The sequence below is a fragment of the Accipiter gentilis genome, chromosome 17 (genome assembly GCF_929443795.1).
Source record: "Accipiter gentilis chromosome 17, bAccGen1.1, whole genome shotgun sequence".
Taxonomy (NCBI): domain Eukaryota; kingdom Metazoa; phylum Chordata; class Aves; order Accipitriformes; family Accipitridae; genus Astur; species Astur gentilis.
In genome coordinates this window covers 11423058-11450700 of record NC_064896.1, presented here as the reverse complement: position 1 = coordinate 11450700, position 27643 = coordinate 11423058, and the positions used below count along the sequence as shown (strand labels likewise).

The following is a 27643-nucleotide window of genomic DNA, read 5'->3' as shown; positions in this document are numbered from 1 at the left end:
AAGAAACAGAGAGCTACACTTTTCCTTGGGTATTGTTTGTTTGTTTGTTTTCTGGACTTTAGTTTTTGATTTGTCTCAATGAACTGGAATGAAAATGTTATAAAAAAGGTCAGTGTACGTCAATGGAAATATTAGATATTGCCAAGTGTCTATATTATGCCACCACAGGCAAGCTTCAAGCCAGAAAAGAATGTTCTCATAACAGACTTTGTGCAAGTGTAAATCCAGCTCTCAGTCTTATGGTACAGCACTTCTCAGAAGACAAACTAACAGAAAATGTCAAAATAACCTTATGCTGTACCTCTGAAGGTGTAAAAGAAAAGACCTGAAAAACAATGCGGGATATATTAGTAATGAAATCTGAAATAATGTAGACGGACATACTGAGTTTATATGCAGAAAATATCATCTGTTCATCCAAAATTTTAGCTGCTTTCGACACTTTTGTATTTTGTCAAAGGTGTGGGGTTTTTTTAGTCTTATATTCAACTCTTGTTTTACTTCTTCTCTCTAGTTCTAATTTTAGACATTTACTTATTCCTGAGGGGGCTTTATCTGGTTCGTTGCCTGCTGGGTGCTGACTTGGGGAAAGCACTCAGCGCTCACACAGCTGCATTTCTCCACATAGGTGTATGAGTGATCAAGGTAGGTTCCGTCACTGCACATCAGAGTCACCTTTCTTTGGCTGGTCTTGATTTCCTGACAACATGAGCATTTATGTTCCATTGTGTTCGCCTCTGGAGAATATCTGATTGCAAAACCAACAAAAGAGAAAGATTCAGAAATTATGTGAGAAATACCACTGCCCGTCCCAACCATTACTAAATATAACCAAAAGTTGTGGGCTTGAATGTAGGACTATTGCTTAATATTACCATTCTTACAGTGAAATATAAGTAAGTTGCTTCTCATTGTAAAAATGGGTGGACCTAGCTCTTCATTCAGTCACAGAAAAAGTAAATTAATTAACCCAGATCACATATTAAGCCAGTCCAAAATGAGAGAATAGCGAGAAACAAATAACCTCACTTTCACGTGGGCAAAATCAAAACTCGAGTCTATTCACTATGACACTGAACAGGCTGTTAAAACATTCTGTCTTGACGTACTTAAGCTAGTACAACATCATGTCTGTTAAAAATTCTAGTTAGCACAATGCAAAGAGCTGATGACTACGTGGTTGTTGGACATACTAGAAAATCCCTTGTGATTTGCTTTATATAAATAGTATGAAGAGTACAAGACAAGAGACCACAATTATCTTTTATAGCACTTACCGTGAGTAAGCATCACAGCTGCCTTCACAGTATGTCATCTCAACAGGTGCAGGAGATACACATCCATGGTATTTGATGACAGTAGAAGTATTGTGCTTCATACAACCTGAAGTTGTCACAAACCAAGGGAAAATAGGTTAAAATATATGTGCATATAAATAGGTATCTGTGTATGATAGACAGTTTGTAGTAGAAAACTGAGATGGATGGAGCTGAAATAGGAAATTAGGCCACAGTGCATTTCTCTTTAATTGCTAAGGGCCAAGTGATGACTCTTGCTGCATGTCAATGAATTAAAAATTCCCTTTTGCTTATGCAACTTTGGTGCAGGATGCAGAAATAAAGAACAGTACTGTGGTAACTGCTCAATGCACACCCACCTTCGAGGACTGGCTTCACTTTCTTCCTTAAAAATAATGTATCTATGCAAGTTGGAGAATTGTCACAGTCTTCTCCCTCCCACAAAAAGGCTAACATTTAACAGTAGGGGATGGGAAAGTTCACCATATTCCAAGGCCCTAAAGTGAGTGATGGAAATGTTCTGTTCCTTTCTTTCCCCCTCTGTTTCTTTTTTCACCCCAGTGTGAAGCAGTGGTCCCAAACTTGGTCTGTTCATTTCTTCTGTCTATGCATCTACCATGTAAGGTGGACTAATAAACTTAATAAGGCACATACTGTCATTACTTGCTCTTAACAAAATTATTATTACTTACTCTTCAGTTTTACTTGGCACTCCTTACAACAGCCATCGTCAGATAGCTTGATGTCATCCTTGAGTGGGAAAACAGAAAAAGATAACTAAGGTTTCATATCTGCACACTAAAGCAGAGACTTTCCCTTCTTCTAAGTTTCTCTGGCACCAGAAAGTTTTTGTATTGACATGGAATCTATTTTCAAGCAAGGCTAAAAATTAAGGGCACATAACTACTTCAATTCAATTCAAATAAGGGTTCTTTGAAAGCTGACATTGAGGGGGACTGGAACTGCTTTGCTGTCAGAGTTCAGTAGTAAAATTTCAGAAATAAAGCTTGTAGCACATGTGGGATATTCTGAGTGACCAAAGTCAGAACAGGTGAAGGATTATGTCAGACAGGGTAACAAAATTAATGAAATAACTGACTCCTTAGATCTGTGGGGTTGTTTTTAATCTACCCTGAGCTGTATTAAGTTGAATGATGATGTGAACTGAAGTAGCTTATTTTCCTTAACCTTTGCTCTCAATAAGTGAATTCTAAAAGAGAATTTATAATATTAAGTAGTTCAGGAATAATAATCCCATTATTTTTCAATAAGATTCTTGCTTCTAGGTCACCTGATGCTTTTAGATATCCAAACCATTATGCTGTATCCTTTTCTCTAATGCTCAATCCTCAATGAGGATTGATATATCACCCATTTTAATTTTGGTGTGCTTTTCTGAAATGAAAGTTGATGTGGACCAGATTCAGAGAGGATAAAATGAGAGCTACATCCTGTGTGATGTTTCTGCTAGGTATTTGCCTTGGACACCACGATCCTTCTGTCGCTGGTGTTAGCCACTGCAACCTGTTCAAGCATGAGAACTGGTAGAAGAGTACTTACTGGATCACAGTCATCAGGGTTAAAGACAGGACAGCTTTTCTGTAAAAGGACTTGAATAAACTGGTCATCATGTTTTTCACATGTGTAAGTTGTACAGTTATCACCAGGTGGGTTCCAGAATTCTCCAACCTGAAAGCAGTTAAAATTAAAGTGAATAAAAATCTTCTTACATAAAAATGACACCACCACCACCGCCACCCCTCCCCCCCCCCCCAGTGTCTTATTGCTGCCTGTTGTGGTTTGATTATTCTGAACAATTTCCTTGAATTTCAGCTGATAGTTACTCATCATATTATCATACTGCTGTAAGTGTTTTTCATTAGCCAAGTGAAGAGGCTGTATTTTTATCTGGATATGGACATGTTTTTTGTGTGAATAGGATAAGTATGTGGACTTATTTGGAAAGATTAATTTGTGTTTAAATGGTTTTCTCATCACCATTTATGTGTATGTCCATTCAGAAACATGGCAGAATTTCTTGCTGGTTTCACGGACTCATCCTGTCCTAAAGCTCTTAGCTAACTTGAGATTGGCTGTTTGGAGCAGAAAACCACCTCCACAGATAAAATTATCCTTTGAGCAAAACATGTGCTATATTTTCAGAGCTGAAGGCAAATAAGGGCCCATAGCTGTCATCTATGTATTTTTCTATGCTGATTTCTGAAAGCCATTGTTCAGTATCACAGTTGCTTCCAGAAGTCTTCGTTAGAACTGGAGTTTCATGGCTCAAGGTACTGTTCAAGCTGTGTGAGACAGTCCAACCCCTGCCCAAATAAGCATTTGTCTAACATAAGAAAATATGCAGCAAATAAATGATGAAGACAAGGAGAGGAAAGAGTGCAAAGACTAGCAGAGTTCACCAGAAATGAGCTAAAACAGGGATAGGTACCTGGAGTACACGTGTAATGTCTCCCACAGTTACTATACAAGCTGCTGCTTTGCACGTGCCGCAGCACTGTCCGGGTTTCTTTGTATACTTATAACCCTGTTTTGAAAGAAATAGAGAGGAGATGACATTGAGTCAGGACACTGACCTTAACTGGTGGATATTTGAGCTGAGTGGAGTAAGAATTGCCAACAGCAAAATAGCACTCACCGGTGGGCAGTCTGTGTCACAGACAACAGGCTCACACTTGACAGTAGCATGGTAAGGCCGTGAGTAAGAGGATTCATAGCAGGTGCATTCTTCACAGGGGCCTGAGGGAATGACAGCTCCAGGCTAGGGGAAGTCAGAAAAAAGTCATTATTAGTCAGTAAAAGCAAGTTACTTTGTGTATGTACATCACAGGTAATACAAAGCTGAGCTATGTATGGGCTAAACTATCCTTAAATACAATTTTCATTGTTTTATTTAAGTGATTTTCTGTTGTTGGTAATATCCATTTTGGAATTAAATTCTGCTAATGCAGAAAGGAAAGCAGAAAATGCTTTTGCATGTAGGGAGAGTGTTGATATGCTGGCCTTGATTAAATAATAAAGAATGTTTTATCTCAGGCCTTTCTGCAAAATATGGTCCATGATAGGAGTCTCAAAACCATTGCATTGTGAACCTTTGTGAAGGTGTATTTTTATAGTGAGTTACTCTGTGTACTTACTGCATAGTAGGTTTCATTGACTACACAGCCATGTCCTGTAAAGAAGGAAGAAATACGGTGTCATAGATGTGTAAGTTTTAAGAAACAGAAATATGTGAAAAAACTACAGCTTTGTTGGCCCAATATGATAACACAGCTAATTTGCATATTTTTCTTTTAAGGTTTTTGCATTCATAAACTTAGAAAAATATAGCTGTGAATAACACATGAAGATGGTGCATAGTACTTACTGCATTCAAAGGTAGGACAGCATTTTCCAGGCTGCATTACTGTGACTACTTCCTGTCCCTCTAAGCACTGGGGTGTGACCTCAGGGCAGAGGCTAGTGTTGCAATCTGTTTAATGTAAGAAAGCATAGAAAATAACGAACTGAGAATTTTTAAATGAAAGTAATTTTGTTTTGCATGAACTTCACAAGTTTTCCCATAGGGCAAATATGGTGTTGTTTACACAAGCTAGCTTAATGACTAATTCAGTATATTTGCCTAGCAATTTTTAAAGTGAATGGACTTTTCTATAACCTTTGTAAAACAAAGCATTGTCTGAGAAGAATAGTGTGGTGATTGCCGGAAAGAGATACTTCCAAAGAGAAATTTGTACCAATTGGAAAATCTGATGACTCTCAGAGGTTCAGGAACTTTCTCGAGCAATTTTTAAATGTCCAAGACTTTTTCTTTTTTAAGATTTTTTTTTTTTTTTTTGTATTGGTCTTTGAAACAGAAAATGTTTTTTAATATTATTTCAGCTCATGGCGGCATTAGTGTTTTCAGTGTTAAATTATAGGAGATTTTCAGTTACTTTTATGTGTCTAACTATGTAAAATCTTTTCATCTTTGAATTTGTTCTCTGCAGGCATCTAGTAAATGCTCTGCAAGAAGGTCCTAAGAAGGGGATGAGGGAGAAAAGCATTATGAAATCAAGGCAAAGTATTAAAAAAATGAGAAATTACTGCTGTAGTTACTCAGAATGAATACAATATATTCCTCATGAAAAAGAACTAAGACAGTACTTACAGCACTCGGTCCTGGTACAGCATGGATCTTCTGGTATCGGTATCTGAACAGGCATGTAACCTGGTTTGTCACAAAATACTTGCTGTGTCAGAGAACAGTTGTGTTTTGTGCAGTGCACTTGAAGAGTATTTTTGTCACAGACACATTCCTGGCAATCTTTTGTCCATTTTTCTCCTGGCTACATAAAAAAAGAAAAAAAAGGAGGAAAAAAATTATATATAAATGCAAATGAAAATCATTCTATGTGTTTCTAGTTGACTTATTCATGGATACAGTGATACCTGATTACATCAGCCTTTTCATATTTCTAGTATTTTTAGATTTTATAAGAAACCCTCAAACTGAAGCTAATTAGGGGAAGATAATGGAAACCACTGAAGGTTCTGAGCGTGTTCACACAGCTATCACTTCCTATTTATTACTAGTGTTAGTGTGAGTGATATAAGAGGTCTAAAGGAGAAGTGATTGAGCTTTGCATTCATTTTTTAATAAGTAATTATCATATGACATACTTATTTGCACATTAGGTTACAGAGAGAAATTTCTATAAATTGTCTGCAGCTGAGGAACTAAGAATGTGGACTATCAATATTATCAGCAACAGGTCATCTGTCCCTTCATCTATAGTAACTTCAGTGCCAAATTTGTGGAAATAAAAGCAGCATATATGCCAAAGTTCCACTGCTACCATCTATCTCTTTTTTTCTCTTTCTCTTTTTTTTTCCAGTATGTGAGGTGATGGTTATTGAAAGAATATCCCATCACTTACTGTTAAATTTTTTAGGGAGTAATGTGGTTTCTGCTCTGGTACTTGTAATTATTTTTAAGACTAAAAGGGAACAAACATTTGAAAAAAAGCTGAAGTGTCCCCCAACCTAAGCAAAACTTTGGTTTTGGGAAACACTAAATATCCTCTCGCTTCACCTGTCTGTGCTTGATAAACCACACTGATCATGATACTTACCCATCTGGATACTCCATTTGATTCCCTACAAGCTGGAAAGAAGAAGAAAAAAAAAAAAGAATGGAAATTTACACCACAGAAAACTGACATAAAGGAGTAAATTTGTGCATTTTCAAATACAAATACTGTGAAGATAAAACTAACAAGAAAATGAATATGCAGACTAGGTCTTGAAATGTAGAATTATACCATCTTGGTAGGTCTCATGTAAGGAAGGAAGATGGGAAAAAAAAGTAATATTGATTATTATTTGATTTTTAGATGGGGAGACGAAAGAAACTTAAAAAGGTTGATTTGTCCATGATCTGACAGTAGAACCCAAGCCGCCTATCAGTCCTGATCCCTATTTATTCCCCAAACTAGCTACAGATTACTTACAGCATTCAGAGACACAGATGTTGCTGTCTTTACTCAGGAGTGTCTTTCCTTCAGGACAGAAACATCCTTCAGTTACTCCATAGCCAGGAAGCTCAACAAAGCTAGAGTGAGAGGAATGTATGTGAGTGCAATGTTTTTGCAATGAAGCAGGAAACAGAGCAGCATATGTAGAAGGCCGCTGTGTCAGATACAAGGGAGAAAAAGAATTTCTGAAGTGCAACAGGAAGACTATATTCATAGAGCTGATTAATATTTATAAATCTTGAATAAATTATCCAAATTCACAAGACATTTCATTATGAAGTAACTCAATTTTCTAAGGAAAGTAGATAGGTAAAAATAGAAAAAAAGAAAGATATAAGCAGTTGTTTTGGGGTGGTTTATTTTCTTCCCATACCTTGGGTCACAGGTAGCAGGATTAATGGGCCCACATGGCTTGTATACTGTGCTTCCTGTACAGTTGTATGCTGTATGGAAAAAGAAGAAAAAAGATCAAGAATTGACAGTAGATGCATTTTTTGCAGCAAAAGTGACTACAGCTTTGCCTTCTTCATCTGCAGTTTCTGTGAGTAAGGACATCACTGCATATTTGAAGACAGTAGTCAAGTGTTAGATGTAAGATGTGTTTACTGAATAAAACATTAATTGCTACCATTTCTAACACACATTTTTGAGTTCTGGAATACTTACGGCATGTATTGTTAGTCTTTCCCCTCCAGTCAATGCAGACACCTCTAGCAGCACACTCTGTAGCATACATCTCCAAACTGGAACACTGCATGTATTCATCAGCTATGCGACATCCATCAAAAACACAGCCTTTGAAAAATGGTTCTGGTGGTATCACAGCACGGCATTCTGCAAAAATCCTGCAGACAGAAACCAACTCCTTTTATGTTAACCAGTCATTATGTAAAATCTGTTCCTGTCAGATAGCCCTTCCTGGTTAATGACATGTTACTCTCTGCTTCAGGAAGAAATGTATTATGAGAAACAAAACCATAAGAATGGCCAATAATCTGGGAGATAGATTCAGGAAAGGAAAGGTTAGGAAATTTGAAGCTCCTTTTTTTTTTTTTTTCTAAAGAGGCTAATGTTCATAGTGTTTCTGTATGTGTACACAACTTTTTTCCTCAGTCTGACACTAGAAATTTCATGAAAAAGGCAACTGTGTCAGATGGAGGAAAAGGGGATGATAGAAGTATCCAAGAGATAGAAAAATTGTACATACAATAGCTCATAACTTATTAGACACTACAGCAAGTATTTGTAAGAGGGCCTTTATAAGTGACCCAGCTGGAAAAAAGCTTTTGCCAGAGCTCACACAAGTATAGGAAACACTGCAGGTGACAAGCCTTTGTGCTTTTGGAGCTCCATGTTTTACACAAAATGTACAAAGAATGAAGGACGCTTTTTGGCTGAGATGTTTCTGTCTGCTCAGTTAACTGGGTTGGCAACCAGGTTCTTACGGTTTGCGCTGAAGGCCCATTTCAAATTTAGAGTTCAGTCTTTACTTAATAGTCTAACTAAGAGTGAGTGAGCATACCCTGGAAGTTAGGGAGGGAGAAAGATAACAAAAATCTGCGTGGTTGCAACCCAGGGAGTATGGGTTTTAGTGCTTGCTGCACCCCTGATTTTCTGACTTCACCTCTCCTTGGTGCCTTATCTTCGGCACCCAAGTCACTGAAGAAGAGCAGTTTATTTTGCAAAGGCCTTTTACTATATATATCCTGCCATTAAGCTGACCTTTTCAGCCATTATCACATGCTAGGGCTATAGTTCTTACTCTTCTTGTGAGATACTGAGACAGTTTTGTCTAGAAAGAGTGGATTCATTCAGGTTTTTTTCTTACTCGCTCCAGATAAGATTGCAGAGAGGAGGCGTTTCGCAGTGAGGCTTTGGTGGAGGTGTGGTTACAACTGGTGGTATTGGTACTCCATGGCATGACTTGTTGTTATCAACGATCCAGTGATGAGCCATTTGGGGACAGGAAGAAATGATCTTACCACTTGGTAAGCGGCATTCATCTAATACATTATTTGTACATGTTCCTGGAAGAGACAAGCTATGTTAAGTCCCATTAGACACATCAGCGATGCACAATACATTATTGAGCTGATATCACGTTTGGACATGAGGTGCTTATGAAGTGTACAAAGTGCCTTGCTTCATAGCGAGTGCTTTCTTTACAGTTATATTAACTTTAATTTAGGTTAGGGAAAAAGCAAACAAACCTAAAACCCCAGACCCAAAGAAAAAAACCCACGTTGCTGAAATATTGAGCTTTTGATCCTACAGAAGTTGAAGACCAGACTTGTTTTCACTTCCATTTTACTGCAGTTCAAAAGTTTCTGTCAATCATGAGACTGCATAATCAGAGTGGGTGAGAATAACCACAGTGCGGGGGGGGAAAGAGTCCCACCTCCAATTGTGCATCTGTCTTACCACACTGTCCTTCAGTGTTGTTGCCAAATTTACTGTATGGGAGTTTCACGGAGAAAATCAGCCCGCTAAAGGTGATGGTTGCACCAATCTCTGGTATTTCAACAATCATGTTGATGCCAAGTGTGGAGAAAGAAATGCCATCTTTTTTGAAGCCTGGTTTGACAATCTTTTGGTTGAAGTACATCTGAATGCAGGGTTAAAAAAAAACACAACTTCAGAATAAGCACTGCTTCTGCCTGATTGTTTTAAATAATGTATTTTCTAATCTTCATAATCATGCATAACTCCATATTGTTGTGCACCACATCCAATGCCCATTGGCATCGCAATAACAGCATATATGCATTAATATCTTAGCCTGTATTGCAATATTGCTAGTGTGATAATAATCTAAGTGGCCTCTGTGTACCGTGTTTGTGCAGATTGTGAGCTAATGCACAGCATTCTAAATCCAAGTATTTTCTTTGTATCCCTCATCATTTTGTTTATTGTAAACATTTTTCATATGAAAATGAGTGGTGGTTTTCTTTAACTACAGAAATATTCCTGCCATTGTTATGTAATAACTTTGCAAAAGTTATTTTTGTATATATTTACAAAATCACACTGTCCCTATACTACATGTTACTTGGCATTGGAAGAGTTGTCTGAATTCAAAATGAAGTCAAATGTCTCTGGTGCCAGTTTTATGTATCGGCCATATTTATTCATTAATCTCAGCTGTTCCATTTGCAGCCTGTATCTTAAAAGAGCTATGAAGATGGACATACTTGCTTAATAACTTTTGGTCAGGAATTATTCTGCAACTTTCTTCATATTGAATTGGGATAAAGTAAGAGTTAAAGCTGTCAGTTACTGTTTTCTTTCACAGGGAAGCATGGGACTAATTGCTTCAGCATGCCTTTCTGACTGTAGGTAAGGAAAACTTGGCATGGCTCTGCAGGAGTAGAGTGCATATTGAGACAAACTTTTCCTCCCACCTGTTTGTGTTCTCTAATCAATTAGTAAATTCCCCAGTGTAACAGTGGGACTGACTTCTTGTTTTCACTGGCTTACCAGCACTAGTTTAAGATCATGAAGGTGAAGTGACACCCCCAGTTACCCCTTTTCTTCAGCTACACCTCTCTTCCCAGAAGGGAACTGGAGGGGGAATCATGTCATGGCTCTGGTGCCTGAAGTTCCCTATGCAGAGGAAGCAGTCCCTAGTCATCCCGCTGATGAGGCATACATACCCATCTTCAACATGAGAGAAGAATCACACTTGGTATTTGCATTCATGTTTCTTTATAATGTGTGTGTTTACATAAGTGAATGGCACAACGTACTAGTTTTCATGAAACATGAATTAATCACCAGTGTAAGCATTTTTTTGTCTTCTCTATCAGCTGTATTAGTCTGTTTCCTAGTGTTATATATACACATACATGCACATAATATATTCATATCTGCATAGTGCTAAGCTGTTTCTGACATTTTGTTCTTAGATACTGGTGTATTCTTTTTTTTTTTTTCCCCTAATGATACCCTCTGCCCTCATTACCTCCATGATGCAATGTTCTAACAGACTGTATTTCAAATGAGACTCAGTAAGGCCTATGGATCTTATTTCTTTTCTTGCCAAAATAGAGAAAAAAAAATGTGTACTTTACCACATTGGTCATCACACCATTCATGAGTTTACGGGTCAGCACCACTTCTGCAGATTTGTAGAAAATAATAATGGATTTAGGGCAGGAAAGTCCATCTTTTGAATCACAGTAGTAATTGTCAATGTAAACACGGAAGTTGTCATATTTTGGTACGATCTGTTTCACCAGGACATAAGTGCAGTTTTCGAGGAAAGTGTAGTAGGTTCCATCAAAAGTAATATAATGAGGATCACCCCATCCACTACACACACCTGGTAGAAAGAAAATGTTTAGAAGATTAACATGAAAATTAATGTAGAAGAAAGAATTTAGGAACTGAAGTGAATATATTACAATTTATAAGGCAACCCTAATAAAACAAAATGCTTATATAATCCGTGCAAAATTTTGCTTTTTTTCAAAAAAGATTATTCCTTAATCTACTGGTGCTTACATTGACACTCGTATCGGTAACAGCAGCCATCTTCATCAGGTACCAGTATTGCTGGATATTTGTTCGCACAGGTAATTTCCTTTACAGGTGGGCAGTTTGTTGGAATTACTTCTACCTTGTTGTCTCCCTTACAGATGATTTCTGTACAATTGGATAATTTGTATCTTTGTCCAAGCTGCAAAATGAACAAAAATTGCTGTCACAGCAGTTTGCAAACAGATGTGAACTTTACTCATATTTTTAGTTTAATGGTATATTGTTTCCAGTAATGGTGGTGTTGGAAAGGAAATTAATATGTATTACTTCTCTTCAATTTGTGGTACTAATGATTTGTAATGCTGACCAGAGGCATTCGTAATTCTGATCATGACATGGTGAATCAGAAACTGTTTTCCAAAATGAAGCAAAGACTAAAATGAAAATCTTCACTGATAGTACCAGGTTGTCAATATTCTACACAATTAAGGGTTTTTTATGCTAAAGGGAGATGGGAACCTTGGTGCCAGCTATTTCTTCTGCATGAGGAGCTATTCTGAGGTTTGGGGGATAGGTCACAGATTAAGGGAACTGATGTCCTTTATACTAGCTATGTATACTTGTACTTCACTATCAGCATAGACCATCACTATCAGAAAAAAGAATGCATACAGAAGTACAGGTAAGAAGGCAGGAGAACAGAAACAGATACAAGCCTCCACAGTAGCTTAATTTTTTCTGTTTAGTGAAGAAACAAAATGCACAAGAAATAGTCCTCTATTATTTCAGTGAGAATGTTGGTTATTTATGCACTACAGTGCATCAGGAAGTGTATTATTAGAACAGAAGTCATTAGAAAAGATGATTGTAGCTTGCTTTCTCAGTATGAAAAAAAAAATATAAAGAAGGCACATAGAGATTTTATGTCATGTATATTGCCCATCACTAGCAACACTTATTCTGGCAGTCTACACATACAAGGTTTAAAGACTGGAGAACGTTCCTTTCTGGTATCACGCTAACGTTGATATTATTTCAACAATCATAAATGGACACAGAAACTACATACCTGTAGGGGAGGGTAAGTAGGAGAAACACAAATGGGAGAAAAACCAGAAGTAGTACGCAGAGAAACTGATGTTGTTATGGTAGACAACGCAGGGGAAGTTGTGGTCTGGGGAGTAGTAGGGTAGCAATTTACAGTGTGTCTTTCAACTGTACATGTTGGACTACAGACGGCATAAAATCTACATCCATCACTATCAGTTCTATTGTAAATCACATCACCTGAAGAAAAAAACAGAAAATACAGTATATAAAAAGAAAAAAGAGATTTAAAAGAAGATCAAAAACTTAAACAGGGCAAAAAAATATTTTGAAGTAAAACTTCTGAATATAGCAAACAAAAAAATTAGGAAAAGCCTAAAGACAAATAAATATAACAAACTAAATAGGAGATGTTTAGACCGAAAAAAAAAAGTGAACTAACCAGGTGAAAAAATAGCATCGCCAATTTTACAGAAACAGGGTGTTAATACAGGGGTAGAAGAAGTGCTGGTGCAACACGGTTCAGATGTGGTACTGATGGTGGTAAGGCTGGTGGTGGGCAAGGTGGTGCTGCCTGGGCAATTGTCGTTAGGGCTGCAGCAGAGGACACGGATCTTGTAGTTGAGGCACATCTTAAATTTGCCAGCCTGGTCTTCGTTCTTGCACACCAGTCCGAAGTGGACGTCGCACTGCACGACCTGCCCGATTGACTGGATGGAGACGTCGGGGTAGTCCTCGGCCCGGCACTCGATTTCCTTTGGGTGCTGACAGACTTCCTTCCCGGCGGCCCGGATGTGCTGGTAGGTTTCAAAGTCTCCCTGGCTGGGCCCCGAGGAGGGGAAGTCGACGTCGAACCATTCGCTCCAGAAGCACAGTTCGGGTTCGCAGGCGGTGGTGGACGTGGTGGTGGTGGTGGGGGCGGTGGTGGAGGTCACGCCGGTGGAGGATACGGTAGGTGTCGGCGTGGGGGCGGTGGTGCTGGTGGAAGTTTGCAGCGTGGTTTCCGAGGAGGTGGGCAGCGTGGTGGAGGAGTAGGGCGTGGAGGTGGAGGTCGTGACTGTGGTGGAGGTCGGGGCGGTGCTGGTTGTTCTGCGGGGGGTGGTGGTGGTGGGGCTGCTGGTGGGCAAGGTGGTGCTGCCTGGGCAATTGTCGTTAGGGCTGCAGCAGAGGACGCGGATCTTGTAGTTGAGGCACATCTTAAATTTGCCAGCCTGGTCTTCGTTCTTGCACACCAGTCCGAAGTGGACGTCGCACTGCACGACCTGCCCGATTGACTGGATGGAGACGTCGGGGTAGTCCTCGGCCCGGCACTCGATTTCCTTTGGGTGCTGACAGACTTCCTTCCCGGCGGCCCGGATGTGCTGGTAGGTTTCAAAGTCTCCCTGGCTGGGCCCCGAGGAGGGGAAGTCGACGTCGAACCATTCGCTCCAGAAGCACAGTTCGGGTTCGCAGGCGGTGGTGGACGTGGTGGTGGTGGTGGGGGCGGTGGTGGAGGTCACGCCGGTGGAGGATACGGTAGGTGTCGGCGTGGGGGCGGTGGTGCTGGTGGAAGTTTGCAGCGTGGTTTCCGAGGAGGTGGGCAGCGTGGTGGAGGAGTAGGGCGTGGAGGTGGAGGTCGTGACTGTGGTGGAGGTCGGGGCGGTGCTGGTTGTTCTGCGGGGGGTGGTGGTGGTGGGGCTGCTGGTGGGCAAGGTGGTGCTGCCTGGGCAATTGTCGTTAGGGCTGCAGCAGAGGACGCGGATCTTGTAGTTGAGGCACATCTTAAATTTGCCAGCCTGGTCTTCGTTCTTGCACACCAGTCCGAAGTGGACGTCGCACTGCACGACCTGCCCGATTGACTGGATGGAGACGTCGGGGTAGTCCTCGGCCCGGCACTCGATTTCCTTTGGGTGCTGACAGACTTCCTTCCCGGCGGCCCGGATGTGCTGGTAGGTTTCAAAGTCTCCCTGGCTGGGCCCCGAGGAGGGGAAGTCGACGTCGAACCATTCGCTCCAGAAGCACAGTTCGGGTTCGCAGGCGGTGGTGGACGTGGTGGTGGTGGTGGGGGCGGTGGTGGAGGTCACGCCGGTGGAGGATACGGTAGGTGTCGGCGTGGGGGCGGTGGTGCTGGTGGAAGTTTGCAGCGTGGTTTCCGAGGAGGTGGGCAGCGTGGTGGAGGAGTAGGGCGTGGAGGTGGAGGTCGTGACTGTGGTGGAGGTCGGGGCGGTGCTGGTTGTTCTGCGGGGGGTGGTGGTGGTGGGGCTGCTGGTGGGCAAGGTGGTGCTGCTTGGGCAATTGTCGTTAGGGCTGCAGCAGAGGACGCGGATCTTGTAGTTGAGGCACATCTTAAATTTGCCAGCCTGGTCTTCGTTCTTGCACACCAGTCCGAAGTGGACGTCGCACTGCACGACCTGCCCGATTGACTGGATGGAGACGTCGGGGTAGTCCTCGGCCCGGCACTCGATTTCCTTTGGGTGCTGACAGACTTCCTTCCCGGCGGCCCGGATGTGCTGGTAGGTTTCAAAGTCTCCCTGGCTGGGCCCCGAGGAGGGGAAGTCGACGTCGAACCATTCGCTCCAGAAGCACAGTTCGGGTTCGCAGGCGGTGGTGGACGTGGTGGTGGTGGTGGGGGCGGTGGTGGAGGTCACGCCGGTGGAGGATACGGTAGGTGTCGGCGTGGGGGCGGTGGTGCTGGTGGAAGTTTGCAGCGTGGTTTCCGAGGAGGTGGGCAGCGTGGTGGAGGAGTAGGGCGTGGAGGTGGAGGTCGTGACTGTGGTGGAGGTCGGGGCGGTGCTGGTTGTTCTGCGGGGGGTGGTGGTGGTGGGGCTGCTGGTGGGCAAGGTGGTGCTGCCTGGGCAATTGTCGTTAGGGCTGCAGCAGAGGACGCGGATCTTGTAGTTGAGGCACATCTTAAATTTGCCAGCCTGGTCTTCGTTCTTGCACACCAGTCCGAAGTGGACGTCGCACTGCACGACCTGCCCGATTGACTGGATGGAGACGTCGGGGTAGTCCTCGGCCCGGCACTCGATTTCCTTTGGGTGCTGACAGACTTCCTTCCCGGCGGCCCGGATGTGCTGGTAGGTTTCAAAGTCTCCCTGGCTGGGCCCCGAGGAGGGGAAGTCGACGTCGAACCATTCGCTCCAGAAGCACAGTTCGGGTTCGCAGGCGGTGGTGGACGTGGTGGTGGTGGTGGGGGCGGTGGTGGAGGTCGCGGTGGTGGAGGTCACGCCGGTGGAGGATACGGTAGGTGTCGGCGTGGGGGCGGTGGTGCTGGTGGAAGTTTGCAGCGTGGTTTCCGAGGAGGTGGGCAGCGTGGTGGAGGAGTAGGGCGTGGAGGTGGAGGTCATGACTGTGGTGGAGGTCGGGGCGGTGCTGGTTGTTCTGCGGGGGGTGGTGGTGGTGGGGCTGCTGGTGGGCAAGGTGGTGCTGCCTGGGCAATTGTCGTTAGGGCTGCAGCAGAGGACGCGGATCTTGTAGTTGAGGCACATCTTAAATTTGCCAGCCTGGTCTTCGTTCTTGCACACCAGTCCGAAGTGGACGTCGCACTGCACGACCTGCCCGATTGACTGGATGGAGACGTCGGGGTAGTCCTCGGCCCGGCACTCGATTTCCTTTGGGTGCTGACAGACTTCCTTCCCGGCGGCCCGGATGTGCTGGTAGGTTTCAAAGTCTCCCTGGCTGGGCCCCGAGGAGGGGAAGTCGACGTCGAACCATTCGCTCCAGAAGCACAGTTCGGGTTCGCAGGCGGTGGTGGACGTGGTGGTGGTGGTGGGGGCGGTGGTGGAGGTCACGCCGGTGGAGGATACGGTAGGTGTCGGCGTGGGGGCGGTGGTGCTGGTGGAAGTTTGCAGCGTGGTTTCCGAGGAGGTGGGCAGCGTGGTGGAGGAGTAGGGCGTGGAGGTGGAGGTCGTGACTGTGGTGGAGGTCGGGGCGGTGCTGGTTGTTCTGCGGGGGGTGGTGGTGGTGGGGCTGCTGGTGGGCAAGGTGGTGCTGCCTGGGCAATTGTCGTTAGGGCTGCAGCAGAGGACGCGGATCTTGTAGTTGAGGCACATCTTAAATTTGCCAGCCTGGTCTTCGTTCTTGCACACCAGTCCGAAGTGGACGTCGCACTGCACGACCTGCCCGATTGACTGGATGGAGACGTCGGGGTAGTCCTCGGCCCGGCACTCGATTTCCTTTGGGTGCTGACAGACTTCCTTCCCGGCGGCCCGGATGTGCTGGTAGGTTTCAAAGTCTCCCTGGCTGGGCCCCGAGGAGGGGAAGTCGACGTCGAACCATTCGCTCCAGAAGCACAGTTCGGGTTCGCAGGCGGTGGTGGACGTGGTGGTGGTGGTGGGGGCGGTGGTGGAGGTCACGCCGGTGGAGGATACGGTAGGTGTCGGCGTGGGGGCGGTGGTGCTGGTGGAAGTTTGCAGCGTGGTTTCCGAGGAGGTGGGCAGCGTGGTGGAGGAGTAGGGCGTGGAGGTGGAGGTCGTGACTGTGGTGGAGGTCGGGGCGGTGCTGGTTGTTCTGCGGGGGGTGGTGGTGGTGGGGCTGCTGGTGGGCAAGGTGGTGCTGCCTGGGCAATTGTCGTTAGGGCTGCAGCAGAGGACGCGGATCTTGTAGTTGAGGCACATCTTAAATTTGCCAGCCTGGTCTTCGTTCTTGCACACCAGTCCGAAGTGGACGTCGCACTGCACGACCTGCCCGATTGACTGGATGGAGACGTCGGGGTAGTCCTCGGCCCGGCACTCGATTTCCTTTGGGTGCTGACAGACTTCCTTCCCGGCGGCCCGGATGTGCTGGTAGGTTTCAAAGTCTCCCTGGCTGGGCCCCGAGGAGGGGAAGTCGACGTCGAACCATTCGCTCCAGAAGCACAGTTCGGGTTCGCAGGCGGTGGTGGACGTGGTGGTGGTGGTGGGGGCGGTGGTGGAGGTCACGCCGGTGGAGGATACGGTAGGTGTCGGCGTGGGGGCGGTGGTGCTGGTGGAAGTTTGCAGCGTGGTTTCCGAGGAGGTGGGCAGCGTGGTGGAGGAGTAGGGCGTGGAGGTGGAGGTCGTGACTGTGGTGGAGGTCGGGGCGGTGCTGGTTGTTCTGCGGGGGGTGGTGGTGGTGGGGCTGCTGGTGGGCAAGGTGGTGCTGCCTGGGCAATTGTCGTTAGGGCTGCAGCAGAGGACGCGGATCTTGTAGTTGAGGCACATCTTAAATTTGCCAGCCTGGTCTTCGTTCTTGCACACCAGTCCGAAGTGGACGTCGCACTGCACGACCTGCCCGATTGACTGGATGGAGACGTCGGGGTAGTCCTCGGCCCGGCACTCGATTTCCTTTGGGTGCTGACAGACTTCCTTCCCGGCGGCCCGGATGTGCTGGTAGGTTTCAAAGTCTCCCTGGCTGGGCCCCGAGGAGGGGAAGTCGACGTCGAACCATTCGCTCCAGAAGCACAGTTCGGGTTCGCAGGCGGTGGTGGACGTGGTGGTGGTGGTGGGGGCGGTGGTGGAGGTCACGCCGGTGGAGGATACGGTAGGTGTCGGCGTGGGGGCGGTGGTGCTGGTGGAAGTTTGCAGCGTGGTTTCCGAGGAGGTGGGCAGCGTGGTGGAGGAGTAGGGCGTGGAGGTGGAGGTCGTGACTGTGGTGGAGGTCGGGGCGGTGCTGGTTGTTCTGCGGGGGGTGGTGGTGGTGGGGCTGCTGGTGGGCAAGGTGGTGCTGCCTGGGCAATTGTCGTTAGGGCTGCAGCAGAGGACGCGGATCTTGTAGTTGAGGCACATCTTAAATTTGCCAGCCTGGTCTTCGTTCTTGCACACCAGTCCGAAGTGGACGTCGCACTGCACGACCTGCCCGATTGACTGGATGGAGACGTCGGGGTAGTCCTCGGCCCGGCACTCGATTTCCTTTGGGTGCTGACAGACTTCCTTCCCGGCGGCCCGGATGTGCTGGTAGGTTTCAAAGTCTCCCTGGCTGGGCCCCGAGGAGGGGAAGTCGACGTCGAACCATTCGCTCCAGAAGCACAGTTCGGGTTCGCAGGCGGTGGTGGACGTGGTGGTGGTGGTGGGGGCGGTGGTGGAGGTCGCGGTGGTGGAGGTCACGCCGGTGGAGGATACGGTAGGTGTCGGCGTGGGGGCGGTGGTGCTGGTGGAAGTTTGCAGCGTGGTTTCCGAGGAGGTGGGCAGCGTGGTGGAGGAGTAGGGCGTGGAGGTGGAGGTCATGACTGTGGTGGAGGTCGGGGCGGTGCTGGTTGTTCTGCGGGGGGTGGTGGTGGTGGGGCTGCTGGTGGGCAAGGTGGTGCTGCCTGGGCAATTGTCGTTAGGGCTGCAGCAGAGGACGCGGATCTTGTAGTTGAGGCACATCTTAAATTTGCCAGCCTGGTCTTCGTTCTTGCACACCAGTCCGAAGTGGACGTCGCACTGCACGACCTGCCCGATTGACTGGATGGAGACGTCGGGGTAGTCCTCGGCCCGGCACTCGATTTCCTTTGGGTGCTGACAGACTTCCTTCCCGGCGGCCCGGATGTGCTGGTAGGTTTCAAAGTCTCCCTGGCTGGGCCCCGAGGAGGGGAAGTCGACGTCGAACCATTCGCTCCAGAAGCACAGTTCGGGTTCGCAGGCGGTGGTGGACGTGGTGGTGGTGGTGGGGGCGGTGGTGGAGGTCACGCCGGTGGAGGATACGGTAGGTGTCGGCGTGGGGGCGGTGGTGCTGGTGGAAGTTTGCAGCGTGGTTTCCGAGGAGGTGGGCAGCGTGGTGGAGGAGTAGGGCGTGGAGGTGGAGGTCGTGACTGTGGTGGAGGTCGGGGCGGTGCTGGTTGTTCGGGGGGGGGGGGTGGTGGTGGGGCTGCTGGTGTGCAAGGTGGTGCTGCCTGGGCAATTGTCGTTAGGGCTGCAGCAGAGGACGCGGATCTTGTAGTTGAGGCACATCTTAAATTTGCCAGCCTGGTCTTCGTTCTTGCACACCAGTCCGAAGTGGACGTCGCACTGCACGACCTGCCCGATTGACTGGATGGAGACGTCGGGGTAGTCCTCGGCCCGGCACTCGATTTCCTTTGGGTGCTGACAGACTTCCTTCCCGGCGGCCCGGATGTGCTGGTAGGTTTCAAAGTCTCCCTGGCTGGGCCCCGAGGAGGGGAAGTCGACGTCGAACCATTCGCTCCAGAAGCACAGTTCGGGTTCGCAGGCGGTGGTGGACGTGGTGGTGGTGGTGGGGGCGGTGGTGGAGGTCACGCCGGTGGAGGATACGGTAGGTGTCGGCGTGGGGGCGGTGGTGCTGGTGGAAGTTTGCAGCGTGGTTTCCGAGGAGGTGGGCAGCGTGGTGGAGGAGTAGGGCGTGGAGGTGGAGGTCGTGACTGTGGTGGAGGTCGGGGCGGTGCTGGTTGTTCTGCGGGGGGTGGTGGTGGTGGGGCTGCTGGTGGGCAAGGTGGTGCTGCCTGGGCAATTGTCGTTAGGGCTGCAGCAGAGGACGCGGATCTTGTAGTTGAGGCACATCTTAAATTTGCCAGCCTGGTCTTCGTTCTTGCACACCAGTCCGAAGTGGACGTCGCACTGCACGACCTGCCCGATTGACTGGATGGAGACGTCGGGGTAGTCCTCGGCCCGGCACTCGATTTCCTTTGGGTGCTGACAGACTTCCTTCCCGGCGGCCCGGATGTGCTGGTAGGTTTCAAAGTCTCCCTGGCTGGGCCCCGAGGAGGGGAAGTCGACGTCGAACCATTCGCTCCAGAAGCACAGTTCGGGTTCGCAGGCGGTGGTGGACGTGGTGGTGGTGGTGGGGGCGGTGGTGGAGGTCACGCCGGTGGAGGATACGGTAGGTGTCGGCGTGGGGGCGGTGGTGCTGGTGGAAGTTTGCAGCGTGGTTTCCGAGGAGGTGGGCAGCGTGGTGGAGGAGTAGGGCGTGGAGGTGGAGGTCGTGACTGTGGTGGAGGTCGGGGCGGTGCTGGTTGTTCTGCGGGGGGTGGTGGTGGTGGGGCTGCTGGTGGGCAAGGTGGTGCTGCCTGGGCAATTGTCGTTAGGGCTGCAGCAGAGGACGCGGATCTTGTAGTTGAGGCACATCTTAAATTTGCCAGCCTGGTCTTCGTTCTTGCACACCAGTCCGAAGTGGACGTCGCACTGCACGACCTGCCCGATTGACTGGATGGAGACGTCGGGGTAGTCCTCGGCCCGGCACTCAATTTCCTTTGGGTGCTGACAGACTTCCTTCCCGGCGGCCCGGATGTGCTGGTAGGTTTCAAAGTCTCCCTGGCTGGGCCCCGAGGAGGGGAAGTCGACGTCGAACCATTCGCTCCAGAAGCACAGTTCGGGTTCGCAGGCGGTGGTGGACGTGGTGGTGGTGGTGGGGGCGGTGGTGGAGGTCACGCCGGTGGAGGATACGGTAGGTGTCGGCATGGGGGCGGTGGTGCTGGTGGAAGTTTGCAGCGTGGTTTCCGAGGAGGTGGGCAGCGTGGTGGAGGAGTAGGGCGTGGAGGTGGAGGTCGTGACTGTGGTGGAGGTCGGGGCGGTGCTGGTTGTTCTGCGGGGGGTGGTGGTGGTGGGGCTGCTGGTGGGCAAGGTGGTGCTGCCTGGGCAATTGTCATTAGGGCTGCAGCAGAGGACGCGGATCTTGTAGTTGAGGCACATCTTAAATTTGCCAGCCTGGTCTTCGTTCTTGCACACCAGTCCGAAGTGGACGTCGCACTGCACGACCTGCCCGATTGACTGGATGGAGACGTCGGGGTAGTCCTCGGCCCGGCACTCGATTTCCTTTGGGTGCTGACAGACTTCCTTCCCGGCGGCCCGGATGTGCTGGTAGGTTTCAAAGTCTCCCTGGCTGGGCCCCGAGGAGGGGAAGTCGACGTCGAACCATTCGCTCCAGAAGCACAGTTCGGGTTCGCAGGCGGTGGTGGACGTGGTGGTGGTGGTGGGGGCGGTGGTGGAGGTCACGCCGGTGGAGGATACGGTAGGTGTCGGCGTGGGGGCGGTGGTGCTGGTGGAAGTTTGCAGCGTGGTTTCCGAGGAGGTGGGCAGCGTGGTGGAGGAGTAGGGCGTGGAGGTGGAGGTCGTGACTGTGGTGGAGGTCGGGGCGGTGCTGGTTGTTCTGCGGGGGGTGGTGGTGGTGGGGCTGCTGGTGGGCAAGGTGGTGCTGCTTGGGCAATTGTCGTTAGGGCTGCAGCAGAGGACGCGGATCTTGTAGTTGAGGCACATCTTAAATTTGCCAGCCTGGTCTTCGTTCTTGCACACCAGTCCGAAGTGGACGTCGCACTGCACGACCTGCCCGATTGACTGGATGGAGACGTCGGGGTAGTCCTCGGCCCGGCACTCGATTTCCTTTGGGTGCTGACAGACTTCCTTCCCGGCGGCCCGGATGTGCTGGTAGGTTTCAAAGTCTCCCTGGCTGGGCCCCGAGGAGGGGAAGTCGACGTCGAACCATTCGCTCCAGAAGCACAGTTCGGGTTCGCAGGCGGTGGTGGACGTGGTGGTGGTGGTGGGGGCGGTGGTGGAGGTCACGCCGGTGGAGGATACGGTAGGTGTCGGCGTGGGGGCGGTGGTGCTGGTGGAAGTTTGCAGCGTGGTTTCCGAGGAGGTGGGCAGCGTGGTGGAGGAGTAGGGCGTGGAGGTGGAGGTCGTGACTGTGGTGGAGGTCGGGGCGGTGCTGGTTGTTCTGCGGGGGGTGGTGGTGGTGGGGCTGCTGGTGGGCAAGGTGGTGCTGCCTGGGCAATTGTCGTTAGGGCTGCAGCAGAGGACGCGGATCTTGTAGTTGAGGCACATCTTAAATTTGCCAGCCTGGTCTTCGTTCTTGCACACCAGTCCGAAGTGGACGTCGCACTGCACGACCTGCCCGATTGACTGGATGGAGACGTCGGGGTAGTCCTCGGCCCGGCACTCGATTTCCTTTGGGTGCTGACAGACTTCCTTCCCGGCGGCCCGGATGTGCTGGTAGGTTTCAAAGTCTCCCTGGCTGGGCCCCGAGGAGGGGAAGTCGACGTCGAACCATTCGCTCCAGAAGCACAGTTCGGGTTCGCAGGCGGTGGTGGACGTGGTGGTGGTGGTGGGGGCGGTGGTGGAGGTCACGCCGGTGGAGGATACGGTAGGTGTCGGCGTGGGGGCGGTGGTGCTGGTGGAAGTTTGCAGCGTGGTTTCCGAGGAGGTGGGCAGCGTGGTGGAGGAGTAGGGCGTGGAGGTGGAGGTCGTGACTGTGGTGGAGGTCGGGGCGGTGCTGGTTGTTCTGCGGGGGGTGGTGGTGGTGGGGCTGCTGGTGGGCAAGGTGGTGCTGCCTGGGCAATTGTCGTTAGGGCTGCAGCAGAGGACGCGGATCTTGTAGTTGAGGCACATCTTAAATTTGCCAGCCTGGTCTTCGTTCTTGCACACCAGTCCGAAGTGGACGTCGCACTGCACGACCTGCCCGATTGACTGGATGGAGACGTCGGGGTAGTCCTCGGCCCGGCACTCGATTTCCTTTGGGTGCTGACAGACTTCCTTCCCGGCGGCCCGGATGTGCTGGTAGGTTTCAAAGTCTCCCTGGCTGGGCCCCGAGGAGGGGAAGTCGACGTCGAACCATTCGCTCCAGAAGCACAGTTCGGGTTCGCAGGCGGTGGTGGACGTGGTGGTGGTGGTGGGGGCGGTGGTGGAGGTCACGCCGGTGGAGGATACGGTAGGTGTCGGCGTGGGGGCGGTGGTGCTGGTGGAAGTTTGCAGCGTGGTTTCCGAGGAGGTGGGCAGCGTGGTGGAGGAGTAGGGCGTGGAGGTGGAGGTCGTGACTGTGGTGGAGGTCGGGGCGGTGCTGGTTGTTCTGCGGGGGGTGGTGGTGGTGGGGCTGCTGGTGGGCAAGGTGGTGCTGCCTGGGCAATTGTCGTTAGGGCTGCAGCAGAGGACGCGGATCTTGTAGTTGAGGCACATCTTAAATTTGCCAGCCTGGTCTTCGTTCTTGCACACCAGTCCGAAGTGGACGTCGCACTGCACGACCTGCCCGATTGACTGGATGGAGACGTCGGGGTAGTCCTCGGCCCGGCACTCGATTTCCTTTGGGTGCTGACAGACTTCCTTCCCGGCGGCCCGGATGTGCTGGTAGGTTTCAAAGTCTCCCTGGCTGGGCCCCGAGGAGGGGAAGTCGACGTCGAACCATTCGCTCCAGAAGCACAGTTCGGGTTCGCAGGCGGTGGTGGACGTGGTGGTGGTGGTGGGGGCGGTGGTGGAGGTCACGCCGGTGGAGGATACGGTAGGTGTCGGCGTGGGGGCGGTGGTGCTGGTGGAAGTTTGCAGCGTGGTTTCCGAGGAGGTGGGCAGCGTGGTGGAGGAGTAGGGCGTGGAGGTGGAGGTCGTGACTGTGGTGGAGGTCGGGGCGGTGCTGGTTGTTCTGCGGGGGGTGGTGGTGGTGGGGCTGCTGGTGGGCAAGGTGGTGCTGCCTGGGCAATTGTCGTTAGGGCTGCAGCAGAGGACGCGGATCTTGTAGTTGAGGCACATCTTAAATTTGCCAGCCTGGTCTTCGTTCTTGCACACCAGTCCGAAGTGGACGTCGCACTGCACGACCTGCCCGATTGACTGGATGGAGACGTCGGGGTAGTCCTCGGCCCGGCACTCGATTTCCTTTGGGTGCTGACAGACTTCCTTCCCGGCGGCCCGGATGTGCTGGTAGGTTTCAAAGTCTCCCTGGCTGGGCCCCGAGGAGGGGAAGTCGACGTCGAACCATTCGCTCCAGAAGCACAGTTCGGGTTCGCAGGCGGTGGTGGACGTGGTGGTGGTGGTGGGGGCGGTGGTGGAGGTCACGCCGGTGGAGGATACGGTAGGTGTCGGCGTGGGGGCGGTGGTGCTGGTGGAAGTTTTCAGCGTGGTTTCCGAGGAGGTGGGCAGCGTGGTGGAGGAGTAGGGCGTGGAGGTGGAGGTCGTGACTGTGGTGGAGGTCGGGGCGGTGCTGGTTGTTCTGCGGGGGGTGGTGGTGGTGGGGCTGCTGGTGGGCAAGGTGGTGCTGCCTGGGCAATTGTCGTTAGGGCTGCAGCAGAGGACGCGGATCTTGTAGTTGAGGCACATCTTAAATTTGCCAGCCTGGTCTTCGTTCTTGCACACCAGTCCGAAGTGGACGTCGCACTGCACGACCTGCCCGATTGACTGGATGGAGACGTCGGGGTAGTCCTCGGCCCGGCACTCAATTTCCTTTGGGTGCTGACAGACTTCCTTCCCGGCGGCCCGGATGTGCTGGTAGGTTTCAAAGTCTCCCTGGCTGGGCCCCGAGGAGGGGAAGTCGACGTCGAACCATTCGCTCCAGAAGCACAGTTCGGGTTCGCAGGCGGTGGTGGACGTGGTGGTGGTGGTGGGGGCGGTGGTGGAGGTCACGCCGGTGGAGGATACGGTAGGTGTCGGCATGGGGGCGGTGGTGCTGGTGGAAGTTTGCAGCGTGGTTTCCGAGGAGGTGGGCAGCGTGGTGGAGGAGTAGGGCGTGGAGGTGGAGGTCGTGACTGTGGTGGAGGTCGGGGCGGTGCTGGTTGTTCTGCGGGGGGTGGTGGTGGTGGGGCTGCTGGTGGGCAAGGTGGTGCTGCCTGGGCAATTGTCATTAGGGCTGCAGCAGAGGACGCGGATCTTGTAGTTGAGGCACATCTTAAATTTGCCAGCCTGGTCTTCGTTCTTGCACACCAGTCCGAAGTGGACGTCGCACTGCACGACCTGCCCGATTGACTGGATGGAGACGTCGGGGTAGTCCTCGGCCCGGCACTCGATTTCCTTTGGGTGCTGACAGACTTCCTTCCCGGCGGCCCGGATGTGCTGGTAGGTTTCAAAGTCTCCCTGGCTGGGCCCCGAGGAGGGGAAGTCGACGTCGAACCATTCGCTCCAGAAGCACAGTTCGGGTTCGCAGGCGGTGGTGGACGTGGTGGTGGTGGTGGGGGCGGTGGTGGAGGTCACGCCGGTGGAGGATACGGTAGGTGTCGGCGTGGGGGCGGTGGTGCTGGTGGAAGTTTGCAGCGTGGTTTCCGAGGAGGTGGGCAGCGTGGTGGAGGAGTAGGGCGTGGAGGTGGAGGTCGTGACTGTGGTGGAGGTCGGGGCGGTGCTGGTTGTTCTGCGGGGGGTGGTGGTGGTGGGGCTGCTGGTGGGCAAGGTGGTGCTGCCTGGGCAATTGTCGTTAGGGCTGCAGCAGAGGACGCGGATCTTGTAGTTGAGGCACATCTTAAATTTGCCAGCCTGGTCTTCGTTCTTGCACACCAGTCCGAAGTGGACGTCGCACTGCACGACCTGCCCGATTGACTGGATGGAGACGTCGGGGTAGTCCTCGGCCCGGCACTCGATTTCCTTTGGGTGCTGACAGACTTCCTTCCCGGCGGCCCGGATGTGCTGGTAGGTTTCAAAGTCTCCCTGGCTGGGCCCCGAGGAGGGGAAGTCGACGTCGAACCATTCGCTCCAGAAGCACAGTTTGGGTTCGCAGGCGGTGGTGGACGTGGTGGTGGTGGTGGGGGCGGTGGTGGAGGTCACGCCGGTGGAGGATACGGTAGGTGTCGGCGTGGGGGCGGTGGTGCTGGTGGAAGTTTGCAGCGTGGTTTCCGAGGAGGTGGGCAGCGTGGTGGAGGAGTAGGGCGTGGAGGTGGAGGTCGTGAGTGTGGTGGAGGTCGGGGCGGTGCTGGTTGTTCTGCGGGGGGTGGTGGTGGTGGGGCTGCTGGTGGGCAAGGTGGTGCTGCCTGGGCAATTGTCGTTAGGGCTGCAGCAGAGGACGCGGATCTTGTAGTTGAGGCACATCTTAAATTTGCCAGCCTGGTCTTCGTTCTTGCACACCAGTCCGAAGTGGACGTCGCACTGCACGACCTGCCCGATTGACTGGATGGAGACGTCGGGGTAGTCCTCGGCCCGGCACTCGATTTCCTTTGGGTGCTGACAGACTTCCTTCCCGGCGGCCCGGATGTGCTGGTAGGTTTCAAAGTCTCCCTGGCTGGGCCCCGAGGAGGGGAAGTCGACGTCGAACCATTCGCTCCAGAAGCACAGTTCGGGTTCGCAGGCGGTGGTGGACGTGGTGGTGGTGGTGGGGGCGGTGGTGGAGGTCACGCCGGTGGAGGATACGGTAGGTGTCGGCGTGGGGGCGGTGGTGCTGGTGGAAGTTTGCAGCGTGGTTTCCGAGGAGGTGGGCAGCGTGGTGGAGGAGTAGGGCGTGGAGGTGGAGGTCGTGACTGTGGTGGAGGTCGGGGCGGTGCTGGTTGTTCTGCGGGGGGTGGTGGTGGTGGGGCTGCTGGTGGGCAAGGTGGTGCTGCCTGGGCAATTGTCGTTAGGGCTGCAGCAGAGGACGCGGATCTTGTAGTTGAGGCACATCTTAAATTTGCCAGCCTGGTCTTCGTTCTTGCACACCAGTCCGAAGTGGACGTCGCACTGCACGACCTGCCCGATTGACTGGATGGAGACGTCGGGGTAGTCCTCGGCCCGGCACTCGATTTCCTTTGGGTGCTGACAGACTTCCTTCCCGGCGGCCCGGATGTGCTGGTAGGTTTCAAAGTCTCCCTGGCTGGGCCCCGAGGAGGGGAAGTCGACGTCGAACCATTCGCTCCAGAAGCACAGTTCGGGTTCGCAGGCGGTGGTGGACGTGGTGGTGGTGGTGGGGGCGGTGGTGGAGGTCACGCCGGTGGAGGATACGGTAGGTGTCGGCGTGGGGGCGGTGGTGCTGGTGGAAGTTTGCAGCGTGGTTTCCGAGGAGGTGGGCAGCGTGGTGGAGGAGTAGGGCGTGGAGGTGGAGGTCGTGACTGTGGTGGAGGTCGGGGCGGTGCTGGTTGTTCTGCGGGGGGTGGTGGTGGTGGGGCTGCTGGTGGGCAAGGTGGTGCTGCCTGGGCAATTGTCGTTAGGGCTGCAGCAGAGGACGCGGATCTTGTAGTTGAGGCACATCTTAAATTTGCCAGCCTGGTCTTCGTTCTTGCACACCAGTCCGAAGTGGACGTCGCACTGCACGACCTGCCCGATTGACTGGATGGAGACGTCGGGGTAGTCCTCGGCCCGGCACTCGATTTCCTTTGGGTGCTGACAGACTTCCTTCCCGGCGGCCCGGATGTGCTGGTAGGTTTCAAAGTCTCCCTGGCTGGGCCCCGAGGAGGGGAAGTCGACGTCGAACCATTCGCTCCAGAAGCACAGTTCGGGTTCGCAGGCGGTGGTGGACGTGGTGGTGGTGGTGGGGGCGGTGGTGGAGGTCACGCCGGTGGAGGATACGGTAGGTGTCGGCGTGGGGGCGGTGGTGCTGGTGGAAGTTTGCAGCGTGGTTTCCGAGGAGGTGGGCAGCGTGGTGGAGGAGTAGGGCGTGGAGGTGGAGGTCGTGACTGTGGTGGAGGTCGGGGCGGTGCTGGTTGTTCTGCGGGGGGTGGTGGTGGTGGGGCTGCTGGTGGGCAAGGTGGTGCTGCCTGGGCAATTGTCGTTA

At 51.2% G+C, this 27643-nt stretch overlaps 1 protein-coding gene across 1 annotated transcript in view; it reads right to left on the bottom strand.

The window, feature by feature from the left end:
• Positions 1 to 534: 534 nt before the first annotated feature.
• MUC5AC (mucin 5AC, oligomeric mucus/gel-forming) overlaps positions 535 to 27643 on the bottom strand; it is a 55861-nt gene continuing 28752 nt past the window's right edge. The window contains exons 32-54 of the mRNA XM_049820695.1: positions 26818 to 27565; positions 23704 to 25128; positions 22576 to 22857; positions 19111 to 19509; positions 18508 to 18591; positions 16339 to 17625; positions 14467 to 14568; positions 13942 to 14427; positions 12850 to 12865; positions 12381 to 12598; positions 11336 to 11510; positions 10903 to 11153; positions 9254 to 9437; positions 8661 to 8859; positions 7499 to 7677; positions 7206 to 7275; positions 6809 to 6909; positions 6431 to 6462; positions 3955 to 4077; positions 2859 to 2987; positions 1991 to 2048; positions 1278 to 1383; positions 535 to 748 (exon numbers count right to left, since the gene is read on the bottom strand). Coding sequence (XP_049676652.1) covers positions 535 to 748; positions 1278 to 1383; positions 1991 to 2048; positions 2859 to 2987; positions 3955 to 4077; positions 6431 to 6462; positions 6809 to 6909; positions 7206 to 7275; positions 7499 to 7677; positions 8661 to 8859; positions 9254 to 9437; positions 10903 to 11153; positions 11336 to 11510; positions 12381 to 12598; positions 12850 to 12865; positions 13942 to 14427; positions 14467 to 14568; positions 16339 to 17625; positions 18508 to 18591; positions 19111 to 19509; positions 22576 to 22857; positions 23704 to 25128; positions 26818 to 27565 — 6868 coding nt within the window. The remainder of the gene's footprint in view (positions 749 to 1277; positions 1384 to 1990; positions 2049 to 2858; positions 2988 to 3954; positions 4078 to 6430; positions 6463 to 6808; positions 6910 to 7205; positions 7276 to 7498; positions 7678 to 8660; positions 8860 to 9253; positions 9438 to 10902; positions 11154 to 11335; positions 11511 to 12380; positions 12599 to 12849; positions 12866 to 13941; positions 14428 to 14466; positions 14569 to 16338; positions 17626 to 18507; positions 18592 to 19110; positions 19510 to 22575; positions 22858 to 23703; positions 25129 to 26817; positions 27566 to 27643) is intronic.